Below are 26,501 nucleotides of genomic sequence, written 5' to 3' on the forward strand. Positions count from 1 at the left end.
CTAGCAGAATTGATAAGAACAGAAAATAAAATAAAAGGGATAAAAATAAAAGACAAGGAATATAAAATGAGTTTATTTGCAGATGACGTTATAGTATACTTAACAGAACCAGAAATATCAATAAAAGAATTACATAAGAAATTGAAGGAATATGGAGGAGTGTCGGGATACAAGATTAATGCAAATAAAAGTGAAGCAATGCCAATGAATAATGCGGATTTCTCAAAATTTAAGAAAGAATCACCATTCAGATGACAAATGTAAGCAATGCGATACCTAGGTATACAAATAAATAAAAACCTCGGCCATCTATATAAACTCAATTATTATCCACTAATGAAAAAATTACAGGATGACTTAGAGCATTGGAAAGACTTACCACTAACACTAATAGGAAGGATAAACTGTATTAAAATGAACATTTTCCCAAGGATACAATACCTATTTCAGGCATTGCCAATACATTTGACGGAGAAATTCTTCAAGGATTTAAAGAAAATAATAAGGAAATTTTTATGGAAATGGGGGAAACCGAGGATAGCACTAGATAAATTAACAGAATGGAATAAACAAGGAGGCTTACAACTGCCAAACTTTAAAAATTATTATAGAGCCGCACAATTAAGATACCTATCAGATTTTTATCAAACAAGGGAAAAGCCAGATTAGACTAGATTAGAACTAGATAAAATAGGGGAGAAGATACCTGAACACATATTATATAAATGGGATGAAAAATTGGTACAAAGTAGGAATTCTCCAGTATTACATCATCTCCTCAATATTTGGAAGAAGATTCATGTAGAAAGGAATAAAACAAATTACCAATTACCAAAACTAATACTGACGCAAAATTAGCTAATCCCTTTTACAATAGATAACCTTTCCTTTAGAGAATGGGAGAAAAAAGGGATCAAAAGAATAGAAAATTGCTTTTCAGGAAATAAATTACTATCCTTTGAACAAATGAAGGATAAATATAATATAACTCAAGATACAGTGTTGGCATACTACCAACTGAAATCCTACTTGAAGGACAAATTGGGAAACAGTCTGAGGTTACCAGAGGGAAGTAATTTTGAATATGTGATTACAGACACAATGATAATCAAAAAATTTATAACAAATATGTATATTAAACTGCAAGAAAAGGAGAATGAGGAAACAAATGGTAAAACTAAACAAAAATGGGAACAAGATTTAAACATAAAGATAAAGAAGGAAACATGGGAGAAGTTATGCTCTGGAACTATGAGAAATACAATAAACACGAGGTTACGTATGATACAATATAACTGGATACACAGGCTATACATTACACCTCAAAAGTTAAATAAATGGGACCCAACAGTATCTGACAGATGTTTTCGCTGTAAAAAGGAAATGGGAACAACAATTCATGCAATCTGGACGTGTGAGAAAGTGAAAAAATTTTGGGAAGATCTAAACCAAATATTAAATAAAATCACAGAAAGCAATATACCAAAAAACCCAGAGATCTACCTCCTAAGTAACATAAACAACAAAGAATTTGGACTTGATTTGGATGGTGCACAAAAAAGATTTGTTAGGATAGCCCTAGCTGTAGCAAAAAAATGTATTATGTCAGCCTGGAAATTAGAAGATAACTTGAGAATATAACAATGGTATATAGAAATGAATAAATGTATTCCATTAGAAAAAAATAACATATAATTTAAGAAATAATATTACAATATTTGAACAAATATGGGAGCCATACATGAAACACAATAGAGAAAACCTACCGGGGACATGTACCACCTAAAATGAGAGAAGGAGAAGGAAATGAAAAGAATTGACTCACTGGAATTTCTTGTTTATTTTTATTGAGTGACAACATTGTTTGACGGGTTTAATGTATCTTAGATTCTGTACTTTAAATGAATGGGAGGGGAGGTAGGGAGGGTGGGATGGGAAGAGGAGGGGCAGAAAACGACACTATATATTTGAAAAGAAAAATGTATGTATCTTGATCAATGTGGTTTATAGTGTGAAAAATAAAAAAATTAAAAAAAATAAAACACTAAAGTTCTTGGAATAAAAACAGGAAATGCTGGAAACATTCAGTCAGTCGGGCATGGATAGAAAGAATGATGTTTTTCACAGAAACTGCCTGACGTAAAATGTTTTCAGCATTTTCTGTTTTTATTTCAGATTCCAACATTTGCAGTTGTTTGATTTTTCAATTATCGGAGATGGCTAAGACTAGGCCTGAAGCATTCCTGCAGTATTGTCCAGGAGCTGTGATAGTTAAAACTCTGTCAACATTATGTGAGGTACGTTTCCAATCTTTGCTATGCTTTCCCTTTGCTGTCTGTTGTCTTCAGGCCATATTAATGCTTGGCTTAGTTAAGTGTGACCTTGATATTAACAGCAGTCACTCTCACTCATCCCTGGATTCAGTTCTTTGCATGCTTGGACCAAAGCTGTAATGAGGTCTGAAGACAATTGGTCATGGCAAAACCCAAACTGGGCATCAATCAGAAGGAGCTGCTTGTTAAACTGTTGATTTTTTACATTAACTTCTCTGATTATTAACCCAATGAATGGCATTCAGACCAGATTGAATTTTTTAGGCAAATGATATTTGGGCAATCTTCCCTGTTGTCGGGTATCTGCTGGTGTTGGAACTCCATTTGGCCTGGCTAGTTCTGGATTGGAAGACTTGAGTTCTACAGCCAGACCTACTGCAAACACCATCCCCACGTCTCCTGTCCTGCCAGAGGACGAAACATCCTTGACATCCATCATCGATGCCACTACTCTATCTCTCAGCCACCCTTTGGGAATCAGACAACCATACTGTTCTCCTTCTCCCCGCTTATGAACAGAAGCTGAAACGGGAGAATCTGGTGTGTAAAAGAGCACAACCCTGTTCTGAGGATACGGACGAGCTATGTGACTGCTCAGAGTGATCCAAGTTCACAAACTCAGCAGCCAATCTAAGCGAGTATTCCACTGCTGTCACAGTCTTTATCAGCAAATGTGTAGAATCTTCATATCAAAGACAATAATTCTAATCTTCCTAGAACTATAAACCATGGATGCATTTGTCTGGTGACCTCATCTATGCAGGAAAACAAGGTGTGATCTTTGCAAGGCCATCAGGGACATCAAGATCCGATCCCAGACCAAGTTCCAGACAGACTCCCATTTGTGGCAAGGTTTATGCGTGCTATCAGCAGATTCAAAGTGAAGTTGAGAGGAATCACACGCATCGACACGTCCCTCCCTGATGAGCTCATTTTGAACAGAAGGCAGATCTTGGCATCACAGCCTCATGTGGATTTGTATCACCGCAGTAGATGTCAGAACCTGAACAAACCTTATGATCCAGTCAGGGTGAGAACCTGCACAAAAACCACCTGGTGAAGTATAACCATATAATCATTTACAGCACAGAACAGGCCAGTTTGGCCCTACTAGTCCATGCTGTAACAAATCCCCACCCTCCTAGTCCCACTGACCAGGACCCGGTAAATACCCCTCCCGTCCTCTCCTCTCCATGTAACTATCCAGTCTATCCTTAAATGTAACCAATGATCCCGCCTCAACTACATCTGCCGGAAGCTCATTCCACATCCCTACCACCCTTTGTGTAAAGAAATTTCGTCTCATGCTCCCCTTATAATTTTCCCCTTTCAATCTTAAACCATGCCCTCTAGTTTGAATCTCCCCCACTCTTAATTGAAAAAGCCTATCCACATTTACTCTGTCTGTCCCTTTTAAAATCTTAAACACCTCTATCAAGTTCCCCCCTTAATCTTCTATGCTCCAGAGAAAAAAGCCCTAGTCTGCACAACCTTTCCCTGTAACTCAAACCTTGAAATCCTGTCAACATTCTCGTGAACCTTCTCTGCACTCTCTCTATTTTGTTTATATCTTTCCTATAATTTGGTGACCAAAACTGTACACAGTACTCCAAATTTGGCCTCACCAATGCCTTGTACAATTTCATCATAACCTCCCTACTCTTGAATTCAATACTCCGATTGATGAAGGCCAACATTCCAAATGCCTTCTTCACCACACCATCTACCTGAGTATCAGCCTTGAGGGTACTATTTACCATCATTCCGAAATCCCTTTGTTGCTCTGCACATTTTAATAGCCTACCGTTTAATGCATATGACCTATTTAGATTTGCCTTTCCAAAATATAACACCTCACACTTATCTGTATTAAATTCCATTAGCCATTTCTCAGCCCACACCTCCAGCCTTCCTAAATCACCTTTTAATCTACGGTAATCCTCCTCACTGTCCACAACACCACCAATCTTTGTATCATCCGCAAACTTGCTTATCTAATTCTCCACCCCTACTTCCAGATCGTTAATACATATAACAAACAATAGTGGACCCAGGACCGATCCCTGAGGAACTGCACTAGTCACTGTCCTACAATTGGACAAACAATTTTCCACTACTACTCTCTGACACCTCCCATCCAACCATTGCTGAATCCATTGCACTACCTCCTTATTTATACCTAATGCCTCCACCTTTTTTCCTAACCTCCTGTGGGGAACTTTGTCAAAAGCTTTACTAAAGTCTAAATAGACAACATCCACAGCTTTCCCTTCATCAACCTTTTTTGTAACCCCCTCGAAAAACTCAATCAGATTTGTCAAGCATGATCTACCCCTGACAAAACCATGCTGATTACTCCCTATCAATCCCTGTACCTCCAAATATTTGTAAATACCATCCCTCAGAACACTTTCCATCAACTTGCCCACCACAGACGTCAGACTCACGGGCCTATAATTCCCAGGTTTACATTTGGACCTTTTCTTAAACAGCGGAACCACATGCGCAACCCTCCAATCCTTTGGCACTACCCCCGTGGCCAGTGACATCCTAAATATCTCTATTAATGGCCCCACTATCTGTCCACAAGCCTCCCTGAATGTCCTTGGGAATATTTTGTCCCGTCCTGGAGATTTATCCACCTTTATAATTTTCAACACAGCCTCCCCTCCTCGGTTATCCTTGTATGCTTCATGACCTCCCCATTATTTTTCTTGACTTCAACTGGTTCAATATTTTTTTCCCTAGTGAATACCGAGGCAAAGAAATCATTCAAAATTTCCCCCATTTCTTCTGACTTCTCACTCAGCCTACCCTCGCTATCTATAAGGGGTCCAATTTTATCCTTCACTGAGCTTTTACTTTTAATGTACCTATAGAAACCCTTTGGATTTATTTTTACTCTGTCTGCCAAAGCCTCTTCATGCCTTTTTTTGGCTTTTCTAATTTCTTTCTTAAGATTCCTTCTGCACTCCTTGTAGTCCTCCTTCAAACTCTCAGCTCCTTGCTCTTTATACTTCTTGTACACCTCCCTTTTTCTCCTAACCAAATTTCCAATATTCCTCGAAAACCAAGCCTCCCTATGACTTCCAGCCTTTCCTTTGATCCTCACTGGGACATATCTACTCTGTACCCGCAAAATTTATTTTTTGAAAATCCTCCATTTTTCATTTACAGCCTTACCTGAAAATATCCTGTCCCACTTAATATTCCCCAAATCCCTTCTTATTCCTTCGAAATTTGCTCTTCTCCAATCCAGAACCTCAACTTTAGGCCCCTCCTTGCTCTTCTCTAAAACTACCTGAAAACTAACAGAGTTATGATCACTAGACCCAATTTGTTCTCCAACATTAATGTCCGATACCTGACCTTGCTCATTCCCTAACAGGAGATCTAGTATTACACCGTCCCGAGTCGGTTCTTCTACTAATTGATTTAGAAGACAATCTTGAACACATTTAACGAACTCTAGTATCTTTAACCTCTCCCTAATACAAGCTAATTCTCACCTGCCTTGAGTCCACAATTATTGTGGTGCCAAAGAAAAGCCTCTGTAATTATCATGCAATGGTTCTAATAATCATTATTGTTAAGTACTTGTGAAGGTTGGTCAATGTCCACATTTACTCCAGCCTTGCAGGCAGCCTCCAACTGCTGCAATCTGTCCATCCCAGTGCTCGTGTAAATCCTTTGTCTTGCTCTGGGGTATGTGTCCGACTCCTGCTTATTGACTACAACTCTACCTTCAACATCATAGTCCCAAACAAACTCATCCCAAAACTTAGAGACCTAGGTATCAGCACCCCTGCCCCGACCCCCATAATTGGATCATGGACTGTTGCCAACATCTCCATGATGGTCCTTAACACCAGTGCCCCTCAAGGTGCTCTCTAGCTCTATCTACGTTTGCAGGTGACACCATCAACGTAGGTTGGATCTCAGACAATGATGAGGCAGAGTATAGAAAGGAAATGGGGTCGGGTCCCATGTTCTCAGAATAGCAGCATCTCCCTCAATGTAAGCAAAGTGAAAGGTTTGGTCGTTGACTTCAGGAAATGGGGAGGAGCACACGTCCCGGTACAAAGGTGATGATGGTGGGGAGCTTCAAGTTCTTTGGAGTAAATAGCATCAACAACCTGTCCTGCTCTAACCAGGTCAAATTCACAACCAAGAAACCACACCAGAGATTCTACTTTCTCAGAATCCTGAGGTCTCTGAAGATACACCTTTACAGATGCACCATGGAAAGTATCTGGTCTGGATGCATCACAGTTCAGGCAGGAAATGCCCCATCCAAGATGGCAAAAACCTGGAGAGAGCTGTGAATGCAGCTCAAGGCATCACAGAAACCTCCTCTCCATCGACTACATCTGTATCCCCCTGCTGTCTCGGGAACACTGAACATATTCAGGGACCCATCCTACCCTGGTCATGTTTTCTTCTCATCACTTCACTCGAACAATTGATGCATGAACTTGAAACATGAATCTCCAGATTCAAGAATAGTTTCTCTCCTGATTTTGTCAGACTCTTGAACGGAGCTCTCACTGGTAAATGATGCTGCCTTTGTACTATTTTTAATTTTTCTGGACACGCAGCAGTATTTAGCTTATTGTAACATTACTCATTGCACTCTCTCATTTATTTGGTTATTTATTTGTCATTATGGCACTGAGTTGACATGGGGGTGCTAGGCATTGCTAATGGCGACTGTTTGCTTTTCAGAAGACAAATATTGAAGTTGTTGCACAGGTTGATATTATAGACTTATATTATAGGTTGATATTATATTATAATATATTATAGGTTGATATTATAAGGCTTATGTGTGTTGGCCTTCATTAGTCAGGGGATTGAGTTCAAAAGCCATGTCGTAATGTTGCAGCTGGATAAAACTCTGGTTACACCATACCTTGGATATTGTGTTCAGCTGTAGTCACCTCTTTACAGGAAGAATATGGAAGCTTTGGAGAGGATGCAGAGGTTTACCAGGATGTTGACTGGATTGCAGAGCAGACCTAGGGCTTTTCTCTTTGGAGTGAAGAAGCATGAGAGGTGACTTAATAGAGGTTATCTCTACAAGGTGAGGGGAAGAAAGATTAGGGGAAAGTTTCTTTACTCCACTGCTGTACCCAACAGCAATGGAATCATTACAGAGTGAAAGTGGGAGATAAGCAGATGAGGATAGACCAATGTAGGGAATAAAGCCAGTTACCATTGGGCTTATGGAAATGCTAAGATTACTTTGTTTCTGTTGGATCCTTTCTGGCTCTCACTGCTGGTAACTCATCCTTCAACATCTTGCTCCCTCCACATAACCAGCTATTGTCTTGCAGATCAATACTGTTGTGAGTGGAGCTCTGGATAGGCTACATTATGAGAAAGATCCATGTGTGAAATATGATACTGGACCCAAGTTGTGGATCTATCTGCACCGGAACCGAAGTGAGGAGGAATTTGGTGAGTCTACTCTATCTTTATTGGTGGTATTGACTGCATTTGTTGAAGAACAGATTTCACGTTGCCTTGTTCAAACCCAAGAACCTTCTAGGAGTATTGAATGATTGAAGAGTTTTGTCCTGATTGATCTTCAGAACCAGCACAGGTATTCTGGAGTCTTATTGGCATTTTTTTTATATATGACTCTGCTAAGACATTGGGCCACTACTTCTGGATTAAACTCTGACAACAACAAAGTTAGATGATAGATGGACAACACTTTCAAGTTAGTCTCATAGTCCTACTGCCTAGAAACAGCTCCGCAGGCCCAGCTGACTGTGTCGATCAATGTAGCCTCCTGCTGTTGTCTCACTTGCCCTTTATAGCCCATCCCCCTCCAATCTGCTTCCATCCGTGGAGTTATCCAAGTATTTCTTCAAGGAAGCCAACATTCATGCCTCTACCACTTTTGCAGTTTGTTCTATGTGCCCACCACCCTCTGTGAGAAGAACTGTCCGCTCACGACCCATGTAAATCTCACCCCTCTCATCTTACAGTTGTTCCCTCTTGTCTTAGATTCTCCTCCTCTAGGATACAAACTGTCGCTATTCACCTTATCAATGGCCCTCGTGACTTTATAGACCTCCTTAAGATCCCCTCTCAACATCCTACATTCTAAGAAAAACAGGCCGAGTTTTTCTAGTCTTTCACAATAACGCAGTTTTCCTAATCATGGCAGCAACTTTGTATACCTTCTGTATCTATTCCAATAGCATTTATCTATTTTGAAAACGGTACACAATATTCCAGGTGTGGACTCAGTAACATTTTGTATAACTTCCAACATGACAACACTTGTATTCAATGCACCAACCAATGAAGGTGTTATCCCTCCTGGAAGTTTTCTGGATTTGTTCTTTGGACTCTGGAGTCTGATTCATCATCTACTTTCATGACTGAGTATCTCATTCATTCTCCTGTTCAGTCTCCATAATCTTCAAATGCCTTGAGTCTAAAGCCTGTCAACCTAAGCTTTGGATATATGCAAAAGCTGAGCATCCTGATAGAGATAGCAAAGGTTCATAAACCTGTTTTGGAAAAAAAAGTAATCTCTTCTCAGACCTAAATGGCTAACACTTCACCCTGAAACTAGACAATCCAAATGAAAATTTGTCCACCATGTAATTCTCCCCCTGAATCTTGCAAGTTTCAGTGATATTCTCTCTTTTACTAAACTCCAGAGAAGAACATTCAGTCTTCCTTCTGAACAAGCCCCTCATCATTTCAAGTGTATCCTTCAACAGCTAAAGGGATTAAAACGGCACATGCTGCAGATGTGGACATACAAAATCTGAGCACATCGTCCTCACTCTTGTCCTCTCTCCCTCTGGATAAAGACCATCACACCATTTGCTCTTTCCTTTGTTGTTATTGGATGAGCACTCTCTAATCTTTTGACCCTAACATTTACATATTTCACCCTTTAAAAATCTTTGTTTTCCATTTCTCTTGCAAATCGGAATAACTTTGCATGTTCCTGTATACCCTATTGACCTTGTCTTTAACAACTTCTCCTTTGACACCTCCCATTTTCTTCAGATACAGGGTGCAGCCTTGGGCACACGTTTGGGCCCCAGCTATTCTTCCCTTGTTGGGTGTGTGGAACAACCCTTGTTCCAATTCCACTTCCCAACATCAACGACTGCCCTATGCTACCGCCTGTACCCGTGCAAACTCAACAACTTCATTAACTTCACTGCCAACTTTTACCACGCCTTTAAATTTACCTGGACTATTTCTTCCACCTATCTTCCCCTCCTAGATCTCTGGCTCCATCTCAGGAGACAAGCTATCCATGCACATCTATTACAAACCCAGGGACTTGCACAGCTATCTGTATTATAGCTCTTCCTACCCCGCCTCTTGCCAGGCAGAACAAGGTCAGACTCCCTCTTCTTCACTTTCCACACTACCAGCCACTGATTCCAACACATTATCCTCTAACACTTCTGCCAACTCCTGTGTGATCCCACCACCAGCCACATCTTCTCCTCCCACCTTGATCCACTTTTCTCGGGGATCACTTTCTCTCAAACTCTCCTACCCCCTTTTCCCTCCCCACATACCCTTCCACCAATAGGCACTTCCTGATGATACCACATAAAGTGGAAAGCTTGACCCTACATCTCCTCCCTCACCTCCATCCATGGCCACAAACACCCCTTCCAGGTGAAATAAATTTTATCTGCACGTTGACCTGATCTACTGCACTTGGTGTGGCCTCTCTACATTGGTGAGGCCTGATGACACCTTGCTGAACAAACACTCTGTGGGGGACTAAACATGAACTTCCTGTAGCCAACCATTTCATTTCACTTCACCATTCCCACATGGATATATCTGTCCTCAGCCTCATCCATTGTCGGGGTGAAGCCAAATGGAAACTTGAGGAACACATATTCCTCCTAGACAGCCTTAAACCTAATGGCATGAACACAGATTTTTCCAATTTCAGGTCACACACACTCCCCCAACCCTTATCTTGTTCCACTGTTTCCACCTTTTCTTTCCCTGACCTGTTCTTACATTTCTCTGCTTCTATCTACTTCCAGTGGTATACGTCTACCTCCCCCATCTCCAGTTCAATACTCTTATCATCTCGGCCCCTCCCACCTTCATTCCTCCTTCACCTACATAATATCACCCCAATTTTACTTTAGACGAAGAAGGGTCCTGACCTGAAGCATTGACTGACCCTTTCTACCCATAGATGCTGCCCATGCCCACTACCCAGGATACTGCGCCCAGATGCTGCCTACGTAACTGCCCATAGAAACTGCTTCACCCACTGAGTCCCTCCAGCAGCTCGTTGATTGCTCAAGATTCCAGTATCTGCACATCTTGTTATCCCATTTTCTTTTCTCTTTTTCTTGAATAGTTGTGTTGCGTTTATACCCTTTCATACCTCTGACTCTGTTCCACAATCAGTGGATCCACTGTTCCCAATGTGGCCACTTCTACATTGGAAACACTGAACACAGACTTGCAGATCATTTCATTGATCACCTTTACTCTGTCCGCTGCAACAGCAAGGACCTCCCAATGGCCAACCATTTTAATTCTACACACCAGCTCCACACCAACTTGTCTTTCAATGGCCTCATGCACTTCCAATCCAAAGCTACCCGTAAATTGTATTCTATCTGGGCACTCTCCAACCAGACGGCATTAACATTGACTTCTCCAGTTTTCATTAAACCTATCCTTTGGTCTCCTTTTCTCCACTCCCCACCCCTTCACTCTCCTACCTGAGCTACCCCCGCACCTCAACTTTATTCTCTACTACCTTCCTACCTGAATGACCTCTGACTTTTTAGCTAGCCTATGCTCCTTCCCCCACCTTTTTATTCAGGTGCTTGCCTGTTTTTTGCTCATAACTTTACGAAGAGCATAGATCTGAAACGTGGTTACCCCTTGCTTCCTATGGATGCTGCATGACCTGCTGAGTTTTTCTAACACTTTTGTGTATTGTACTTGATCCCAGGGTCTTTCTAGAACTTTATCTAGCTTAATGATATCTTTCCTACGACTAGACAGCCAGAACTCCCACGTGTGGATTCACCAACATCTTGTAACATGACGTCTCACCTCCTGTACTCTGTTCAATACACAAAAGTGCTGGAGAAACTCAGCACATATACCATGACAAAGGGCTCAGGCCCAAACTGTTAGTTACTCTTTACTTCCTATAGATGCTGCGTGACCTGCTGAGTTTCTCCAGCACTTTTGGGCATTGCACTACAATCACAACATCCACAGACTTTTCTGTTTAACTCCTGTACTCAGTACCCTGCGAGGGTTCCAAATGCCTTTTCCACTACCCTGTCTCTCTGTGTTGCCTCTTTAATGAATCTGTGTAATTTATTCAAAGTTTCTTTTCAACATTCTCCAGAACCCTACTATGTATGTTCTTCCCTGCTTTAACCTGCCAAAGTGCAACTCCTCACTCTTGTCTGAGTTCAATTCCATTTGCCATTTTTGGCCCACTTTTGCAGTTCATCGAGATCCTGTTTTAATCTCAAGAAACCTTCACTGTCTTTGGTGTCACTCGTAAACCTACTAACCATGCTAACTGCATTGTTATCCAAGTCATTAACAGGAAAGACAAATAATAGTGGGCCTAGCTCTTATCCCCGCAGTTAAAGTCATCTTTAACTCACACTTGAGACATTTTGCTGGCTGAGCTTGACCTGTAAATGTGCCCTCCCTTTCTTCTCCACCTGCCTTTGTGACCATGCTCCTACCCCCACCGCCATGCTTCCCCCCCTTACCTTTTTATTCAGATCCTGCCAACATTTTTCTATACCTTGATGAAAGGTTCAAGCCCAAAATGTTGGTTATGTATTTTAATCTTTGCTATATAAAGGACACTGTTTGACCTGCTGAATTTCACCACTATTGTGTGTTTTTCACTTGCTGGTAACATTGATGTGTTGGATAAGGTTCTAAGCCAGGACATTCCAACCTAGCCTGGCCCAGGTGTTTCATCAAATTCAACACCCAGCTCACTCGGAGCCCAGATTGGTGAGCCAGGCTGTATTTGGAAGCCACTGCTGATTGATGGAGTCAAAAAACTGTAGGTGCAGGAATCTGGAATAAAAAACAACTGCAGGAACTAAAGCAATATCGGTGAAGGGAAAGGAACTGACAGGATGGGTGATTGGAGCGGTAACTCATTCTTGGCCTGGATATTTCAGAGCGCATTCACCAGGCCCAGGCAGCAGCAGCTAAAGCCAAGAAAGCTTTGCAACAGAAACCCAAGCTGACAACCAAGATCGTGAGTATTTTCAACCCTTTAAGGAGCTGAGTGACTTCCTGATTCTGCTAAACTGTTCGTTTTGTTCTCTGTCAGACTGATTCTCACACTGAGCATTGAGCTACAACTGAAACGTTATTGGTGCCGAAAGCAGCCAAAATAATTAGATATGCTTCTGGAAGCAATCTTGAGGAGTTGGATTGGACAAGGAGAGAAGGTGCTTAAATAGGGTCCCCATTCAGTAGACAGAAGCCAAATAATTTTGTACTATTCCATGACGATAAAGGAATTTTGAATCAAAGATTGAATTTGGAGCACTGCATTCAGTGTTGGACTCTGTCAGATATAATGGTAATTAGAATCAAGAGGATGGCTCCTAGTTTTAGCTTTTATTTACTTCAGTATAAAAGAATGTTTGAAATCTTGATTGATTGAATAGTTATAAACTCTATGCAGAGAAATTGAGTGTCAGGGAAAATCAGAATAGAGATCAGTTGTTCAGGAGTTAAATCAAGAAACGCGTTCCAGAGAAATGAAAAAATAGTGGAAATCTGCAATTGTTCACTAAATTTGGAACCGGGAATGAGATGGGCTTGGGCAAAGAATTTACAAAAGCTGAAATCTATACATTTTTGTGAGGTTCACTTTTTTTTCATTATCTGGAAATTGCATAATTTACAGAAAAAAAATGACTGCTTCCCTGAACTAGTTGGTTTTCAAAAGAGTTTCAAGCTCAAGTGTTTTTTAAAAAAACCCCAACTAATCACGAAAGAAGCCACTGATTAATTTCTTGATTTTATACCAGCAGATATTTGAAGATAATTTGTCGGATTTCTATTAAATCACAAAACTTACTGGTGGCATGTTAAAATCCATCTACTCTTTACTACCCTGCACTTCATGATACACTGATGGGAGTTAATATATGATCATAACAATTACTCGCTATCAGTTGGACTTGTACTCATTTAGATCTAGATAATGGATCATTTGGCAACCATAAGTCAAAAGTCACCTGCTTCTCCCAAGAATGTCAATCAAACGTATCATTCGGTTAATAATTTTCACTAGAATAGCCATGCAAAACACTTTTTTTGTTTGAACTACATTTCCCATTTTTGTAGTTTTGATTTCCTCTCCCAGCCAACATCCATGACACCTTTTCTGATTGGAAAGAGCATATTCTCCTGCATAGCCACACATCATTAAAGTTTCATCAGAGGAGCCCTGCATGAGGAGGAGAAATGACAAGCTGCATTTTTAATTTTGCCCTTACAGTGGAATGGATTTTAACGTTGTCTTTGATTTTTCTAGAAGTCTTCTTGTAAGGAGAGCACCACAAAGCTTCCCATCTGTGAGCAGTCTCTGGGGCCTCAGGTATTGGCAGACTCCAGCTTGCCCCACACTCCTGTGACTCCAGTAACCCCCACTTTACCAGCAACACCCACGTCACCACCAGCGGCCATAGATGGCAATAAGGTCCCGACCACCAGTGCACCAGAACTGGTCAAGTCAGGTCAAAGGTCAGTTACTCCAAATCTCGGATTTCACAAAACAGTTAAATCCTCTGGTTGATTATTTACAGAAAACATTGCCCTTTGGATTTGTGAGGATGCTGAAGTCCTCTTTCCATGCTGTGCGACTTTGAATGTATTACTAAGGCCAGGGAAGGGGAAATAGCTTGTGTTCATAGACAGCAGAGCAGTGCACGATGAAAGAGAAGATGAAGGGGCTGCAAGAGAGGGCTGAGTGAGGATACTGGTTGTCTTCTTACCTGATATTAAGGAAGTTGTGGATCCATTATTGGTAATACCTGCAGATGCTCGTGGTGTTGACAGGTGTGACAGCATGCAGGGATAGGTTTGATAACCTGGATTTTGGTGTCATTCTGAAGGTCATAATAGAAAAAGAGTATTTCCCCAGCAGAAGCACTTGTGCATTGGATTCTGTCCTGGATCGATTTGAGCAAAAACACAAAAGTCTGTAGACACCATGGTTGAAGTAAAAACACAATGCTGGAGAAACTCGGCAGGTCAAACAGTGTCCTTTATATAGCAAAGATAAAAATACATAACTGATGTTTCAGGCTTGAGCCCTTCATCAAGCTATGAAGCTATTTGAGGGAGGTGATGAATGAGGTAACAGCTATCTCTAGGATTTGAGGTGATTTGTAGTGGTCACGTACAAGGACCAAGGGTGGGAGACAGAGCCCCAGTCCTGGAGTAATGAAGCACAAAAACAGAGCGTTGAGGCATCCTGATCTTCTGAGAGACAAAGGAGAATCCCAGGTTACAGAAATCCAGTGTGGAAGCAGGATATCCTCCAGAAATCAACATTCTGGAGCTACAAGGCAGACCTTTCGGCCGAGCTCGTCCATGCTGACCATTTCCTATCTGAGCTATGCATGCATTTGGCCCTTATCCTTCTAAATCTTTCCATTCTCTGTACCTGTTCAAACGTCTTTTAAATGTGGTGATTGCCCCTGCCTCTACTGCTTCCTCTGGCAGCTCATTCCACACACTGCCCTCTATGTGAAAAAGTTGCTCCTCCATGTCCCTTTTAAATCTTTCCCTCTCACCTTAAAACTATGCCCTCTAGACTCCCCTGCCCTGGGAAAAAAGACTGTGACCATTCACTTTATTTATGCCCCCGCCCCCGGCCATGGTTTTATTAACCTCTATTATCTCGTCACCTTGAGCCCTCCAGACTGGTAATATCCACGTGAATCTTTTTGAAACCTTTCCAGTTTAGTTACATCTTCACACATCAGGGCAACCAGAACAGCACAAAATGCTCCAAGTGTGGTGTCACCAATGTCTTGTACAGCTGTAACATGATGTCCCTTGAAAGACAGTGTGCCAAACATCTTCTTCACCACTCTGTCTGAATGTGTCACCACTGTGCACCTGGAACCTAGATCTCTGCTCTATAGCACTCTCCAGTACCCTCTTACTAAATGTTTATGTTCTTCCCTGGTTTGATTTCTGAAAGTGTATTCCACTCCATCTGCCATCCCTCAGCCCCTCATGCCCATTTTAATTTAGAGATGCACACACTTACCGGCCCTTTTGGGCCATGAGCCCACACCACCCAAATACCGTTCATCAATTGATCTCCAGACACCATACATTTTTGGATGGTGGGAGGAAACCCACACAGACATGGAAAGAACATACAAACTCCTTAGTGAGTGTCAGATTTGAACCTGGTTCACATGCTACACTAACTGCTATGCCATCCGTGCTGCCATGAGTACCAGACTCTTAAGCACGATCTCCTTGTAATCCTAGTCTTTTTCATTTTTAGTGTCATCCACAATGTGCATGCAATAAGCTATTTCCATTCAAAATAGTGTGTCAGCAGTAATATCTTAACCCTGAAACAGTAGGTTGAACAGCAGAATATCCCCTAAGAATTAGAATGTATTTGGAGTCTAGGCCCTCATAACTAAAGGGTGACTAATGAAACTTACAATGGAATTGGATGTCATAGATGTGGAGAACAACAAGATAGGCGTTATAGTTATAAAATGGCCACCCAGTGGGAATTTAGAAGAAACTGCAGAGAAACAGAACTGCCCGCCACTAGAAGAGGTTGAAGCAAATGGTACAGGTGTGTATCAGGAAGCTGCACAAGCATTGGAAGCAGGGATGGAGGGTGACACTGGTCAATTTTGGCAATGAAATCGCTGCTTCAAAAGGGCATCATTCATCCCGGTTCCCAAGAAGAGCTGTGTGAGCTACCTCAACGACAATCGCCCAGTAACACTAGCTTCTACTGTGATGAAATATTTTGAGAGGCTGGTCATGGCCAGAATTAACACGTACCTAAGCAAAAATCTGGACCTGCTGCAATTTGCCTTTCATCAGTCGCTCCAAAGGAGATGCAATATCGCTGGCTCTCCACTCAGCTCTGGATCACCTCGAAAACAGAAATTCATATATACGGCTGCTCTTCATCGACTACAGCTCAACCCTCAATACCATTATTCTCAGTGCTGGTTAAACTCTAGGCCTCTGTACCCCCCACTGCAACTGGATCCTTGACTTTGTCATTGGAAGACCACAGTCAGTATGAATTGGAAACAAGGTCTCCTCCTCACTGATCACACCCCAAGGATGTGTGCTTAGCCCACTGCTCTACTCATTATACATCCATGACTGTGTGACCAACACAATTCCAATGCCATCTACAAGTTTGCTGATGACATCACAGTTGTCGGCAGGATCACAAACGGCAATGAGGGAGGTAGATCAGCTCATTGAATGGTGTAACAACAACAATCTTTCGCTCAACGTCAGCAAAACCAGGGAGATGATTGTGGACTTCAGGAGGAAGTCAGGGGAACACGACCCAGACCTCATCAAGGGCTCAGTAGTGGAGAGGGTTAAGAATTTCAAATTCCTGGGTGTCAACATCTCTGAGGATCTGTCCTAGAGCCTCCGCATTGATGCAATCACAAAGAAGGCTCACCAGCGGTTATAATTTATGAGGTGTCTTGAGGAGATTTGATGTCACTGAAGATTCTTGTAAACTTCTACAAGTGTACTGTGGAGAGCATTCTGGCTGGTTGCATCACTGCCTGATATGGAGGCGCCAACTCACAGGACAAGAATAAACTCCAGAGGGTTGTTAACTCAGCCCACAACATCACAGGCACCAGACTTCACTCCATCGAGGACATCTACATGAGGCAGCCTCTATCCTCAAAGACCCCCATCACCCAGGCCATGACCTCTTCACTCTGCTTCCATCGGGGAAAAGGTACAGGAGCCTAAAGACGAGCATTCAGCGGCACAAGGACAGCTTCTTCCCCACTGCCATCAGATTCCTGAATGATTGATGAACCAAAGTCACTGCCTTACTTTTCATGAACTATTATTTTTACTTTATAGTAATGTTGTAAGATGGTTATAATATGAAATGTTTGCACTATGACGCTGCCCCAAAACACTGAATTTCATGATTTGTTCATGACAGTAAATTCTGATTCTGATTCTAAAAGGAAAGAGCAGTTCAAATGAACCTGGTGCAGATCGATCTCAGCCCAAATGTTTCTTTGCCGTGTGGTCTATGAGATTGTAGGTTGGAGGGGGACTTGCAGGAAGAGGTCATTGTCATTCAGAATGGAAACAGGCCCTTCGACCCATTGCCTTCACACTGACCGCCTAACGCCATCTGCACTAATCCCGTTTTTATCATGCATATCCCCATCCCCTAGAGATTCTCCTACCACTCATGGCATCGGGAACAACTTCCAGTGGTTAATTAACCTGTTAACCCACATTGGGACATGGGAGGAAATCTGAGGTCCTGTAAGAAACTCATGTTTGTCAGGAAAAAGAGTAAACTCCACCTGGTCAGCACTGGAGATAAAATTTTGAATTTATTGCCGTGACATCATATCCGACCCTGATATTCTTTATCCTTTGGAGCAGGTTTAATAATCTCTATACTGGTAACTGATTTCAGATTATTGTCAGAGTCTTGACATCACATACGAGCCTGAGATTCTTTTTCCTGCAGCTGTGGCAGAATTATCACTTACTTGGTAGTGCATAAGTTACGGTACACAAACAAATATGTAAAAATTACTATACACAAGCATATAAACAAATAAAGAAATGTCAACTAGCCGTGCAATACAGAGAGGAAAAAAATCAAGTAAGTGTAAAAATAATAGTCCGTAAACGCCTGGCTTTCCCTTCCGGAAGTGAATAGTCAGCTCCTTGGTCTTGGTGAGATTGAGTGCAAGGTTGTTGTTGGTGCACCATTCAGCCAAGTTTTCAGTCTCCCTCCCCTATGCTGATTCATCGCTCCTTTTTATGCAGCCCCACTACCATGGTATTGTCAGCGAATTTGTAGATGGGGTTGTTGTCTGTAAACTATTTAAAGAAAGATCAGAATTAAATCCAGTTTGCATGAGCTGTGAGGCATCAGCGGCAGTACTAACTGTTGTACTGCTGGGATCCCTGAGCATCTGCTGCCCTCACCCTTCTGGTGCAGTGGTTACAAGTTTGATTGTCCCTCTTGGACAAGGCTTCACAAGGAACTAGTGAATGTTGGAGATAATCTGCAGCGCAATAGTGGTGAGCCTAGTGAGATCAAAGCCGGCATCTATGGTACTGTCAATGGTGCCTTCCATCACTGATGAAGATCAACAGAAATGCTAGATTTTTCTAAACACGCAGGGGCAGGTGAGGCCCAAGTATACGAGTACGGTGCAAATGATCCATCCTAAAATCAAGTTTATGCAGAAGCATGTCCATTCCAGAGTAAAACATACATGTTAAAATGACTCTATGCGAATAAGAATTCTCTCTCTGAAGTAGCGTTTGCACCAGGACATCCCTCCCCAAACCTGTATGTGTAGGAGGTTTTCTTCCATATTAGGTTGAATGTTAGCAAAGATCCCCTCTGAAATTGTGGGTATAGAACTATATGAACCCTTTCGCAATGATGCCTGCACAGCAGAATGTTTGTTCCCCAAGAGTGCCTGCTGTTCCATACCACCCTTGACAATAGTTTGTAGAGATTAGAACTTCCCTATGTCACAGTTTGTCTCTCTTGAGTTCAAATGTATGCATCTTATGCCCAGTTTATGATTGTATATAATCCAGCCTGCACTGAATTAATTCATTTAAAGCAGTGTTCCATGTCAGAGTAATTGTGTCCAGTCGGAAATAGTTCTCAGGATTCTGAAAGAATGGATAAACAGCAGAGAGTTTTACCTGGAACTTTAAAAAAACTGGATATGCTAGAAATCTGAAAATGCTGGTCAGACTCAACAGGTCACTCAGCATCAGTGGCAAGAAACCAGGTTAACATTTCAGGACCTGGCGTATTTAGGTACACTCCAGCATTTTTGTGTTTTTACTACAATTACAGCATCTGCAGATTTTGAGTTTCACTCAGTCACTGGTCATTGGACCATTGGAACTTGCTAGATGTGGCATCTTTCTTGCTGCTAATTCGTCCTGACTTTGTGGAAGCTACATAAATGCAAATCGCTTTCAGATCAAGGATAAATACTGAAAGGAAAGGATTATTGGTGACCAAGGTTTTACTGGGGTCATTCCCAGAATAAATTTTGAATGAGTGAGAGATTTGAGGTTTATGGATGCCTCGGTGAGAAGATACAGTTCTTATTTTATCCAAATGGTATAATTCTATTTGCAGTGTTCTGTTGATGTCCTCACCTTCAATGCCACAGCTTGGGAGCCTTCTCTCAGGATCACAACCAGGACTTCATGCTGGAGCACAAACCCAGGCACAGATGCTGTCTCACTCGGTAGCTGCGACCGTTCCCCAGGTGCGGGTCGTCACTGCACAGCATGGCCTAGCTTCCAGTGCACACCCTGCATCAGTGGTACAACAAGTCCAACAACACCAGCATCAGATCCGGCTTCCCACTGTTACTGCCTCTGCTCACACCAAAGTACTACCTCAGGTAAGAATCAAAATCGATGTGGTCCACATCACACTGGAGGCAGGAGTTGTGGCCTGCAATCCCTCCTGCCAGCACTCACCAGGTGCCAAGAGCTTCAGGCAGGGAGCCCCAGGACATAGCGAAAACTCTAGAAAGGAGGGAATGCTGGGGGAAGAGCCTCATTTGCTACTGTAACAGAAGAAACCAGCATAAATGGGCTATTCCAGCCCATATTCTGTACTCTGCTGTAAGACGTCAGCAGCTTTAACTTTGTCCTCTATTCTTTCAGCCTTAGTCTGCGGCCCACCCACTTCCCAATTACTCTTTCAACAACCAGTGCTCTGTAATTCGAATGCACATAGAAGAAAGAAGTGGAAGTCTCTCTTCAAATCTGCTCTGTGATCGCAGCTAATCATCCAGTTCACCTCTTCCCCATGTCCCTTAAGACCTGATCAGTTTGGATTAATATGTGGCTTAAGCAGTGGGGCAGGAAGGAGGGTTTCAGATTCCAGGGTATTGCAACCAGTTCTGGGGGAGGTGGGACCAGTAACAACCTGATAGTCTACACCTGGGCAGGACTGGGATCAGTGCCCTTAGGGAATTGTTTGCTTGTGTTTTTGGGGACCATATCTGTGATAGATTTCTTGAACAGCATATTATCGAACCTACAAGAAACAGTGCTATTTTAGTTCCAATCCTTTGTAATGAAACAGGTCGTTAGGAATCCTCTCGTAACAGGTGATTGAATTTCTCATACATACGGAGGCTGCAATATTTGTATCTAAAACCTGTGCATTATGCCTAATCAATGGAGACTACAATGGATGGGGGAGGAGTTGGGGAGTTGAGACTGGGAACACAGGCAATTTGGTGGGAAAATTGAGGAACAGTGGCAGAATTTCTTGGTGCTAAAGAAAAGTATAGAACAGGGAACACAACAGCACAGTACAGGCCCTTGGGCCCTTGATGATGTGCTGACACATATATCCTTAAAAATATAGTAATAAACCTCTCTACCCTGTAACCCTCTTTTTCTTTCATCCATGTGTCTGTCTAAGAGTCTCTTAAAAGCTCCCACGGTTTCAGCCTTCACCACCATTCCAGGCACCCACAACTCTTTTTTTAACTTTATTTAATATTTTCAAAACAAACTTTTAGAAAATCCATAATATAAAAATGAGAACTACAACTATCCCACCCCCTCAACAGACCCTACAAGGGAAGCATTAAAAAAAGAGAAAAATACATACAGCAGTTTAAGATATTACTAAATTCATACATTTCAAATAAGGCGACCACATCTTAACAAAAAAAACCATAATTATCATGCAGATTATATGTTATTTTCTCCACAGAACCTCAACTCGTTAGGCCGACGAGTTACATTTATCTCAACGTCGTCTTTCCAAGAAGTCGCAACACATTTATGTGCTACCGCCAATGCTAAATGTAAAAATGCTGTCTGAAACCCCAAGTCCATAACCCAACAAAAAATTTTTGGGATCTAATAAAAATAGAATTTTAAACAAAATTTGAAGAAATTCCCTAATTTTATACCAAAATGATTGAACTTTATCACAAAGCCAAACAGAATGTAAAAATGTTCCAACATATGATCCACATCTAAAACATGACTCTGAACTACTAAATTCAAATTTTCTCAATTTCTCAGGGGTTAAATATAACTGATGCAAAGAATTATAATTAATCATACATTAAACAATTTATTCACACCATCAAAACACATCATCTTCCCGTCGTCCTGATTAATATCACAAATTAAGTCATTTTCCCATTTAATCCTGGATTTATCTAAATTTATTTTATCCATAGTATCTTGTAACAACACATACATCTCTGAAATAAAACCCTTATCTGAAATATGAGAAATCATAAACTCAAATTTTGTTAATTTAGGAATTTTCATTTCTCTTCCAAAATTACCTTTCACTAATGCTCTAATTTGATAATAAACAAACAAAGAATTCACTGAAATCCCAAATTTCTCTCTAAGTTGATTAAATAATAAAAATTGACCCTCTTCAAAACAATCCTGCTGAAAAAGCTTTTGATAGGGTCAAATGGAATTGGTTGGGCGAAGGCATTATACAATAATCCTGTAGCTAGGGTGGTGACAAATGGTCAGATCTCTTCTTTCTTTAAATTATCGTGTTCAACTCATCAAGGTTGTCCTCTGTCGCCAGCTCTATTTTCGTTGGTCATCGAACCGTTAGCTTAAGGTATTAGGCAGAATGAGAATATTAGAGGTATAAGGATAGTAGATGATGAATATAAGATTAATCTATTTGCTGATTATGTTTTGATATATTTAACTAATCTGGAACAATCTTTAATTTACTTGCAAGAATGTTTAGAACAATATGGTAAATTATCAGGATATAAAGTGAACTGGGATAAAAGTGAAATATTACCAATTTCTGAAGGAAACTACGACCAGTGTAGACAAATTACTAAATTCCATTGGACTGATAAAATTAAGTATTTAGAGATAATGATTGATGTAAATATTCAATCATTGTATAATTTAAATTATGTACCGTTAACAAGAAAGATTAAACCTGATTTGATTAAATGGAAGAATTTATCTTTGTCATTAATAGGTCAAGTAAACTGTATTAAGATGAATATATTTCCATGAATTCAGTATATTTTTCAATCGATTCCTTGTTCTCTTTCAAAATCTTTTTTTCAGGCACCCACAACTCTGTGTAAAAATTTTAAAATTAAAAAAAAACACCCCTGATGTCTCCCCCTAAACTTAACTCCCCTAACTTTGTACACATGCCCTCTGGTGTTTGCTGATCCTGCCCTGGGAAACAGGTGCTGGCTATCCACCCTATTTATGCGTCTCATAGTCTTATATACCTCTATCAAGTCTCCTCTCATCCTTCTATGCTCCAAAGAGAAAAGTCCCAACTCTGCTAACCTTGCCTCATAAAATTAGTTTCCCAAACCAGGCAACATTCTGGTAAATCTCCTCTGCACTCTCTTCATAGCTTCCATATTCTTCCTATAATGAGGTGACCAGAACTGAACACAAATCTCTAAGTGTGGTCTTACCAGAGATTTGTAGAGTGTAACATGACCTCACCACTCCTGAATTCAATCCCCCATGAATGAATCCCAGCATCCCATAGGCCTTCTTAACTATCCTCTATCAACCCATGCTGTGACCTTGAGGGATGTATGGATTTGAACCTCAATGTACATAGAACACCTTGGGCTTCTCCTTAATTCTACATGTCAAGGCCTTCTCATGCCCCCTTCGAGCTCTCCTCAGTCCTTTCTTAAGCCCCTTCCTGCGTACCATATATTTCTCATGAGCCCTTCCTGTTTCCTGCTTCCTGCATCTAATGTCTATTTCCTTCCTTCTTTTGACTAGTTGCCTTACCTGTTTCATCAGCCACAGTTCCCTCTTCCTACTATCTTTTCCTTGTCCCATTGGGTAAACCTATCCTGAACCCAGCAAGTGATCCTATTTTATTTGGAAGCAAAGACAAAAAGTGGGGGAGAGTCAGCCTTCGATAACGAAAGAAATAAAGGAAGCCATTAAATTAATAGCTCATGCATGCAGAGGTGAAAGGTCGTGGGAAACTGGAAAAGTGGGAAAAATTAAAAGCAACAAAAAAAACCACTAAACAAGCAATAAAGAAAGGGAAAATAAACTAGTACAAAATAGAAAATCAATCAAAGTATTTATAATCATACCAAGTGGGAAAGCATGACTAAAGTGAACTTGGGTCCCTTAGAAGACAAGAAGGGAGAATTAGTATTGGGTAATTTGGAAATGACTAAGGCCTTGAATGAATATTTTGTGTCACTCTTAACCATGAAAGATAGTTTTAACATGCTAAAGAAGGATGTTATGGGTGCTGAGGATCTTGCTACATTTGCCACCACTGAAGAGCTGAGCAAACTGGTGGGCCTCAAGGTAGATAAATCCCCTTGTCCTGATGGAATGTATCCCAGGGCACAGAAATAAATCATAAAAGTTACAATGGAGGTGTTTATGTTAATTTACCAAAATACTCTGGACTCTAGGAAGGTCCCAGAGGATTAGAAGACAGCAAACATTACGCCACTTTTTAAAGGTTAATGCAGGCAAAAGGCAGGTAACTAAAGGCCTCTGTATGTTTCTGGTCTTCTTTCTTGAGAATGCGTTGCACAGGAGGTTTACCTTGTTGATTCCGGGGATGAGGGGGTTAATCTATGTGGAGAGAGAGTTAGTGGTCTGTGACTTGCTGGAATTCAGAAGAATGAGAGAGGATCTGATGGAAATGTTTTATTATGCAGCAGGAAAGTTGTTTCTGCTGGTCTGTGACACAAGAACTAGGGGCACAGCCTCAAGATCCCTCTGTTCTACCACACTCCTCGGTACACCTCATTTACCACGTATGTTCTTTCTTGGTTTGTTCTTCCAAAATGCAGCACCTCACACTTGTCTGCATTATATTCCATCTGCCATTTTTCAGCCCATTTTACCAGCTGGTCCAGATCACCTCTGCAAGCTTTGAAAACCTTCCTCTCTGTTCACAGCGCCTCCAATCTTAGTGTCATCTGCAAACTTGCTGATCCAATTTACCACATTATCATCCAGATCATTGATATAGATAACAAACAACAAAGGTCCCACTACTGATCCCTGAGGCAAACCACTAGTCACAGGCCTCCAGTCTGAGAAGCATCATCCTCCCTCCTGAGAATGCCATCTGCTCGATCTGAGGGAGGCAACATAGCATCCAGCATTCTCGATCTCTTCTGCAGAACCTCTTGTCTGTTCCCTAACTGTGGAATCACTAGAGCTCGCTCGCCTCTTTCCAGAGTCCTGACCTCCATGGCTTGTCCATGGTAGATTGTCCAACCAAAAGTATCCAAAATGGTAGACGTAATGAGGGGAATGGCCACAGGGGTGCCCTGTCTGTTACCTTTCCCTCTCTTGACTGTCATCCATCTATCCTCATGCCTCCTAGGTGTCTTAGTGTCTCTGTACCCCTGTCTATCACTCCCTCAGTCTCCCAAATGATCCGCAGTTCATCCAATTCTAGCTCCAATTCCTTAACTCAGCTTGTCAGGAGCTGCAGCTGGATGCGCTTCTGGTACATGAAGTCATCAGGGATACTGTTGGCTTCCCTGACTATCCAGATTCAGCAAGAGGAGCATGTCTCTGCCCTGGCTGCCATTCCCACTGCCTATGAAATAGAAAAAAGTTAGAAAAACCTGATCCCTATCTTGCCTCAGCCTCTGCACCTTTCTGATGTTTCATATTCCTCCAAGGATCTTTGTAACCAAGAATTCCACTGTTTCTCCACCTTCTCTGGGTGAAGAAATTTCTGTTAAACCCTGTGACATTCCTTGTATTCTGAAGACTGTTTGGAGTCTTTGGCTATCGGACTATCCACATCAGTTTCCTGTCCAAACAGTCTTCCTCTGTTTGTCCATAAAAGGTGTTTGTGATCATGGAAATCTTTTCTCTCCTTCCCTCCACACTGTGTGTTGCATCTTATCTCCCTTGATATCATGACTTGATATCAATCTCTCGTTATTCCCTCTCCATGGCTCCAGTGTCCTTGTTACCAAGGCCAGTGACCGACATCCCATCAGACCAATGGCCTGTAGAAGTTTAGCTCCCCTCTATGTCTATTCATTCAATGCCACTGCATATAAAGTCCGGAATTCTTTGTCTCTCATCTTTAAAATTGCCCTGTCATCATCAGAGATCTCTGAGATTTCTATTGTCTGGACTTCAACTTTAAGACCATTTTGACTTTCTTTTGATCATGTTTTTCCAAGATGTTGTGTCCTGCTCCTCCTGATTTCACCTGCACTTGCTACTTCTGCAGCTACACTGCCAAACTGTAACCAACCCCACTCCAGCCTCATACCCCTCCCTCACTCCCACCTGCCAGTGTGTTTGCATTATAACCTTTACACCTGTGCTGTGAGCCTTATGGGAGGTGAGAGTCGGGAGACATGGAATGTAGGGAGGTGGAAACCTTGGATTTGGAATTAGCTTTGCCTGAATGTCAGTGAGTAATGGCGTTCCGAAGGGATCTGTTCTGGGATGCCTGCTCTTTGTGACTTTTATAAATTACTTGGTTGAAGAAATGTAGAAATGATTCAGTAAGTTTGCAGATGATGCAAAGGTTGGAGGTGTTTTGGATTGTGTAGAAGTTTGTCATAGACTACACTGGGTATAGACAGAATGCAGAATTGAGTGGAGAAATAAGAGATGGAGTTCAATCTACATAATTGTGAAGCAATAGTTCTCAACCTTTTTCCTTTCCACTCACATACCACTTTAAGTAATCCTATCCCATAGGTGCTCTGTGATTAGTCAGGGATTGCATAAGGTGTTATGTGGGTGGGGTGGAAAGAAAAAGTTTGAAAACCACTGTTTTAATCAATCCTAATTGACTCGTGCACTGTTTCATATCTCCAAAGGAAATGGGCCAATGATCATTTT

General features: G+C 41.5%; 1 protein-coding gene across 5 annotated transcripts in view; it reads left to right on the forward strand.

Moving 5' to 3' along the window:
* nfrkb (nuclear factor related to kappaB binding protein) overlaps positions 1–26,501 on the forward strand; it is a 164,885-nt gene that overhangs the window by 110,489 nt on the left and 27,895 nt on the right. For 4 of the 5 annotated variants that reach the window (XM_069894378.1, XM_069894375.1, XM_069894379.1 and 1 more), the window contains exons 18-21: positions 7,670–7,793; positions 12,530–12,609; positions 13,903–14,111; positions 19,768–20,038. In XM_069894378.1, coding sequence (XP_069750479.1) covers positions 7,670–7,793; positions 12,530–12,609; positions 13,903–14,111; positions 19,768–20,038 — 684 coding nt within the window. The remainder of the gene's footprint in view (positions 1–7,669; positions 7,794–12,529; positions 12,610–13,902; positions 14,112–19,767; positions 20,039–26,501) is intronic. The other variant, XM_069894376.1, reaches the window with a different exon arrangement.

The sequence above is a fragment of the Narcine bancroftii genome, chromosome 8 (genome assembly GCF_036971445.1).
Source record: "Narcine bancroftii isolate sNarBan1 chromosome 8, sNarBan1.hap1, whole genome shotgun sequence".
Taxonomy (NCBI): Eukaryota; Metazoa; Chordata; class Chondrichthyes; order Torpediniformes; family Narcinidae; genus Narcine; species Narcine bancroftii.